Source organism: Lissotriton vulgaris, chromosome 6 (genome assembly GCF_964263255.1).
Source record: "Lissotriton vulgaris chromosome 6, aLisVul1.2, whole genome shotgun sequence".
Lineage (NCBI taxonomy): Eukaryota > Metazoa > Chordata > Amphibia > Caudata > Salamandridae > Lissotriton > Lissotriton vulgaris.
The window spans coordinates 139,423,397-139,430,532 of NC_141694.1; the positions used below are offsets into that span (position 1 = coordinate 139,423,397).

Sequence of the window (7,136 nt, forward strand, 5' to 3'; positions counted from 1 at the left end):
GATCAAAAGAGCTTTTGGCCTCCCCTATTTTTCTGTTAAACAAAACAAGCACTGCATATAGATTTAGGGTTGCAATCATTTAATGAAACAAGTTAAATGCAATCGATGTTTCTTTTTTAATTTAGTAGAGAATGGCCTAACCACTTTACCAAGCATGTTTATGGACCTTTGTAGTGATAACTATAAGTGGACTCAGTGTAAAAAAAAAAGTCTTGGCGGTAGTAACCAAACTGTATCCAGATTCGGATTTCAATTCATTACAAAATGCCATTTGTGAAAACAAATCTCAATTAAAGAAAAATGCTTATTTATTTCAAGTATGTATGATTTAGACGAAGTTTTAAATTAAAAAATCATCAGGTGTTCTAACAGTAAAAAATGTTTAAGCACATTGTAATACATTATATTAGTCCCTGATTTTGGCTTAGACATAAGTAACTTAGGATGCATATTGTTATAACTGTTTTGCCTTTTATGCACTGTAATCGAGATAACCGCGAGACGTTTAAACAATGTGAATTTTATCTTCAGATACAGAGCCATATGAACCACAGTTTATGCTTCTGCCGTAATTATTTGCAACTCTGATGAATTTATCTGCGACAAACTACTGTTTAAAACAATTTCCAGCAGAACTGATACAGCAGCAATGGATCAGCTACGAATGAGGTAAATGTGGCACTAGGACCGACCTTGTATTTAAAAAATGCCAAATGTTGTGTATATAAAGATGAATGTGAAATATTTTAATGAAATATATGTGTCTTTTTTAAATGTATGATTATATGGACATTTAGGTCTAATATATTTTGTTAATTGTTATAATCTAGACATGCTTCCTTTGATCCATAGTAACTGTCAAACTTGTACAATTTTCATTTTTTTACTGCGAAAGTTAAAGCTAATCTAGTTTTTGTTTACGTTAATTTCATTGAAAAACCACAAGTCTACCATTAGGTAAAATTAGAATATAATGTGCATAATTCTAGCATGATCTCAGTCATCTTTGTGAAACTAGCAACTTTACAAATGGATTTTGAAAATGGTTTGTGACAAATAAAAAAAGAAAAGAATATAAAAATACCTTCGTCCTCTTCTTCATCCTCGCTTGATTCACTGACATGCACACTGACTGCAGTGTTAGGGGAGTCTGTCCATTCAAAATATACCCCAAAACCAATGTCATAACTGTCTGTAGCAAACTCCCAAAAGAGGTAGGAGCCTTCCTCGTGAGTTGGCACTCGGACTGTCACCACCTCGCCTCGGCCCACAGTGATCACAGAGTCTGCATCCTGTCGAATCTTCTCTTTGAAGTCTTTGATTTGTGGTCGCGTCCACATGGATGGAGCTGCAATAACTGGTACGGATTCTATTGAACAGAGAAATTATAAATATGAATGCATCACTAAAAAGAAAGTACTATTCATTAATCAATAGGCACTGGAATAATAACAATACTTCATTGTGCTGTTCTTGAAATATCTCATTAAATCTATTCAATGCTAAAAAAAATATTTTACCTTAAAGAAAAATTTATTTTTGTGTGTTGAAATTTGCAATCGTAGAAGTGGAGCTTGGCTCAAGTCTAATGAAATTATTCATTACAGTAACTACAGCACTCATAATTCCCAAGACCCCTTTCTTTTAAAAGCATGTACTTTAAGGACAGAACCAAAGCATGTCCTACACCTTAAAAGAACACCAACCATGTAGTCCCTAAGCAGTAGAAGGAGAGGAGTAACTCAGTCACAAGAATGGCAATTAACATATTCTTGAAGGGAGGAACAAACGCAAGAAGAAGAATAAAAGCCAATGAATAAGAAGAAAGGAAATGAGATTAACAAGAATGTCAAACAATGAATGGAGTGCCTCACAGCCCACTGTAAGTTTTAGTACTATACAAAAGGTCTTCCAAAACAGACGCCTAAAAGCTATCTGTAGGGTAGACCTAAAACCCTACATGTATTTTGGACCATACCATTGCAAGATTTGAAAAAGATGCGGAGTAGTTTGAACTTAATTCACTGTGCTACTGGAAGCCAGTTAAGGTGTTTAAAAGTCAGAGTGCTGTGAACTGAAGACTTTAGACATATTTTGGCTGCCTGCTTTTGCAGCCTCTGGAGTTTAAACAACACTTCTTTGGGCTCCAGTGTAGACAATATTACAATAGCTGAGTCGCAACAACACAAATTCGATGCAAAGTGGTAACAGTAACAATAGGGGCTACTTCTAAGATGCATGCAATAGAAGGTGGTATTTTAACACCAGTATAATTTAGAGACCGAAAGCTCATTTTCAATTTAACTATATTCCTAGGACATTTAGGATACAACACTCAAGGAAAACAAGTAGTTTTGCTTTAACTATGAGTCTCAGAACGACTGCACATCACCTCTCTTTGATGGTATTTTACTACTTTCAGCCATTCAAGTAGAGGTGCCTCTAGTTCATCCAGAAGAATAAGTACTTCAGGAAACTAGTGATATTTTCTAACGTCTTTGGGGCAGTGGCAGTTTTTGTGTTAGGGCGTTGGGGCTCCGTCCCGTCACTTTCACCCCCTGGGTCAGCCATTGGAATAATCATAGTTTAAATTACTAATAATTGAATTTGTCCGTTTTTTAATTCAAAAACACGAGACACACGCACCTCTTGTGTTTGTTGCTGTGGGTCGACTTGATTTCTAATGAGTCTCATGTGTGTCACTGCAAGCGGCGCTGATCCACGTTTTCATTCACTAAAGGTGCTTGTGGTCGGGCCCTGCTGAGTCTTTTGCCGGGCGGACGAGCTGAAAGTCCTGAGGGCTGTGAGGTCATCAGCTCGGCAAAAGACTTAGCATCGAGGACGGGTCTCCATCCCCTGATGATGTGGAAGTGAAGTTTGCCCCGGGCGCTTCAGGCTGAAGCCCTGTAGTGCCACGGGCTTCACGTCAGTCAGGGGATGGAGAGGAGAGTTACCCCACCCTTTCCCAACTCCTCCCTGTGAGAAGTTGGGAAAGGGTGGGGTAGAGGCTGCAGGCAGGCGAGATGGGAGCAGAAAATTCGAGTCTGCGCAGTGTATCATCATGATTTCTGAAGACACTGCGCAGACTTGAGGTGTCTGCTTCCCGCGTTTTGGTAACTCCAGGCCGGGTGTGAAAACCAGTTACAGCTCCAGTGTCTATACTTGACTGCCAACGGCAGTGAGAAGCAGCTGTAGGATGCATGGATTTGGGCATTACTTAGAAGAAGTCCGATCCAGACGGTTCCCGAATGGACCAGGCAGCACCAAGCTCTGGTAGGTGAGTAAAAAAAAGCTAAGTGGTCCATACATCTGTAAAGCAAACAATCACCGTCAGTGACAAAGCATGTTGCTTTGGCACTTGGCAGTGAATCGGATTAGTCAAACCGAAGTCTGGACTCTGCCTCAGCAGTGCCAGCAGCAGGGAGTTTAATTGGATATTAATAGCTAAGGTGTGCTTGCTGGACGAGTACGATGTATTTCGTTGTCAAAGTTTTCAGCTCTGAATTCCTAACTCATCTCACAGGAAAAGGGGAGGCCGGAGGTGTCAGAGGGAAGATATAACTGTTTATCACTGCTCATAAATCAGCAGCTGTGGTCGAAGGCCCAGTCTTGAGAGATGTACTGTTCATGTGTCTGCGCTGCCTTTGTTTTATAATTATAATATAAAACATTTTCGGTGGAGTACAAAGCGTCTCCATTAATAAGTAAAGGGTGATTTATCAGTCTTTGAAAATAATTAAAGTCTCAGTTCTTTTAGAAAAGTAGCGAAGTAACTGCAGCTTTTCTGGTGAAAACATCCAATCCAATAAATGGCTATGTTATGAGAAGAGTGTGATGTTTATAAAGTCTGGGTAACTTTGATTTTCGTGTATGTATGTGTTTGGGAATTGTTAGTGACAAACAGACAGTCAGGAGTGCACGAGCGCAGTGAGGCATTTTTGTGACCTCTGGAGGATTTTGGTGTAACTAAAAGCATGATGCTACTATGCACATAAATCAGTACCTGCGCTCTGCCTCAGCAGTGAGTTGCTTAATCTGCTGCATGATTTCTTTTTAGATCTGTACAAGAAAATTAGCTTGTGCTGTAAACCCCTCAGCTTGGTGGGGGTAGTGCGAGATGGGAAAACATCACTGGCCATAAATCTGCAGCAGTGATTATGTGTGCCAGTCTGAGGCCCTGCCTCAGCAGTAGTCAATTAGATTTGACTTGTAACATGTTCCTGCACTTACATTTTTGTTGCTGTACTTTTTTCAGCTTCTTCAAGCTCATTCGTGACCTGCATGATGTTTTAAAAAAACCTCTAAACCATGCATTGAACACTGATTTTCTTGTTTTAAAGTCTTTGGCCATCAATGGATTGAACATTGAGATGTTTTAAATTTGTGTGACTTGACAAGCCTTGGGACCTTATTTTGTATTGTCATTGAAAATGTAAGTATTTTATTTCAGCTTGCTAAGCAGCAGCTTTTTTTGTGAAATCTTCCAATCCAATGAATGATTGCGAGAAGTGTGTGGTGTTCACATAATGTTGACAACATCGAATTTTGTGTATTTGTTTGAACACTGTTAATCATGTTAGTGTATGAACAAACAAAAATGCACAAGTGCAGTGTGGCCTTTGTGTGGAGCGTTTTGGTGTCACTGAAAGTATGTTGCGTTGCACATAAACAAGAGCCCAGCCTCAGCAGTGAGTTACTTGGTTTGCTGCACAAAGTATTTCTTTTCAGCTGTGTGTGGGTAAGGCTGGATCCAGAAGAGGGTCAACTAGGGATGCTAGAATTGTATGTAGCATCACCTCAAGAATGCAATTACTCTGGAGGGGTGACTTTGGGACCACATTTTGCTGTTTAGTTCAATAATATGTTCATCCCTCACAATGCATTGCCTCCTTGCCATTGGTTAGTCAAATCCTTGAAATAGGTGTGGTAACTTGCCTCCAAGATTGTTGTCTCTCCCACTGAGAACCCAATCATAAAACGTCTCGCCATCTGCGCACATTCCTTAAGAAGAAAGTCTTGCTTACCTATGAAGCTAGGAAATTTCCAAAGTACTTTAAAAGTTCTTGTACAAAAGCCTATGAAAGATATTGCTTTTTGTTCCTTTTATTTTAAAGTTCACTGGAAAATGCATCATGTTATCCCATTGTTTTCTAAATATTTGCATGGGAAATGGTGAACTGCCTACCAAAAATGCTGTGTCTCGTGAAAGTGAACCCCGATGCTTTACCCCCCCTCACCCGTGTAACGCCCAGCCTCACCACTCTCAAATTTCACCAGCCGCCACTGCTTTGGGGTGTAAAGGTGTATGGTATGCAACTGGATTACACTTGAGGAAATATTACACAAAGCAGATTACATAACTTCAGCTTCAGTAGTGGATTCAAAACTTTGATGTTGTACCAAAGAGAATAAGAAGTAAAGTGGGTACAGAACCTGTTTGACAAACCACAGCGGCAAGCATGGGTCTACAACTGTTTTGTGCAAGGGTTTGCTCTTGGCTACTGAATACAATCCGACTTGCATTAGCAAATGACCCGTTTTAACTATCCGTACACCACATGTAGCAATGTAAAGAGATCTATGGCTTGTGGGTAGACAGGAAGGGACAATTAAAAGCATCCCACTTAAAACCTTACAAATCATGGAGGACCAAAATGCTGTAACCAGTAGAAGCAATTCAGCCTAATTTTTACAGCTATACCTTTAGGTCCATTCTCCATGGCTTCTTCCAAGGCGCTGGAGTCTAGGTCTCTTTCGGAACTGTCAATGTGTGCATGACTCTGTCCGTTTATTGATGGCGGCTCTGCAGCTGTACCAGCAATCACCTTTGATGCTGTTGTTGCCAAAGACCCAATGGCTGTTGAAGAAATTGTTTCCTGCTGCTTCTGTAAGGCTGCCTGCAGTATGAAAACATCTTTAGCACACTATACATTCTTCTCTTTAAACTTGTTATCAGCATTGTATCTAAACAGTTTATTTTAACAGGCACAATGTTTCACAACAGCACAAGTTCATAACATTATTTAAGGTCAGAAGAACGAAACAGTTGAAGTCACAACATTCAGTAAACCACACTGAAGGAAACAAGTTACTTTGCTTTAACTATGAATCCTTGCAAGAATGTTCACATTCCCTCTCTTTAATGGAACCCAGACAAGCACAAGAGTAGATTGGACTCTTTAGTCAAAAGTAAATAAAATGCTGCCTTCAGCCACCCATTTAAAACAAATTAGCTACATTAGAATATACCGCTCCTCACCGTCCATTACTTATATACCTCAGTGCTCCCAAGTTCACCATGTGTGGTTCACTTTTTCCCCAACAAGGCTCCAGACATAGTAAAGTTGTCAGGGAAAGGACAAGGTAGTTTGAATTATTCACTTTTATATTCATAAAGGGCCCACAGTAACTGAGAAATAATATTCATATGGTTTACAATAATTAATAAGTATGTCCCAGCTCTTATTTTTAGCAGTGCTGAGCCCACATAGGGGGAAAGTAGGAGAATAACTGACGTTTGAAGGACTGCACGGCTCAAACTCTGCATCAGTCCTGACTAATTCAGCACAGCAGTGCCAAAATATCAAATTATCTAGCCTCCAAATAACTGTCACTGGTAAGTTTCTGACATTTTAGAAATGGTATAGAGGAAGCTCCATCACTATCCATTTCAAACGAACGGTCTACTTAGCAATAGATTTCTTTGTTTCCCTCTGTTCAAGTGTAAAGATCTGGTGCCCATCTTGGGAATGAGTCTTTCACAAATGAATAAGGCTTACAAGGAGTAACAGAGTGAGATCAAAATAAAAGCCACTGTAAGAAAGGCAGTAGGATTATATCTATGTACAGTACACAGAATCCTCCCCCCGGCACATATAATACCTCAAGAAGAAACTTGGAATGTTTCTCTGAAAGTTAAAATAAGGCCTTCATTAAAACCCCAAAACACCCTTTCATCCTCTGAAGCACAGGAGCTTTGATGGGTGAAAGGGTAAGTTACAATGAACACTAAAGACCTGGCTAGCAAGACAAGAAATAGGCCCTATGGTTCACTGAAAGCCACTCCAGACTTCATCTAGTGGTCTAAGTGCAAAACATCTGCCCTTCTGAATGTCGAGTTTTTGAACTGATCTTTA

The 7,136-nt window shown here is 39.7% G+C and overlaps 1 protein-coding gene across 1 annotated transcript in view; it reads right to left on the reverse strand.

Moving 5' to 3' along the window:
* ACBD3 (acyl-CoA binding domain containing 3) overlaps positions 1-7,136 on the reverse strand; it is a 211,217-nt gene that overhangs the window by 27,453 nt on the left and 176,628 nt on the right. The window contains exons 6-7 of the mRNA XM_086926177.1: positions 5,702-5,897; positions 1,085-1,369 (exon numbers count right to left, since the gene is read on the reverse strand). Of these exons, the coding sequence (XP_086782303.1) occupies positions 1,085-1,369; positions 5,702-5,897 (481 nt within the window). The remainder of the gene's footprint in view (positions 1-1,084; positions 1,370-5,701; positions 5,898-7,136) is intronic.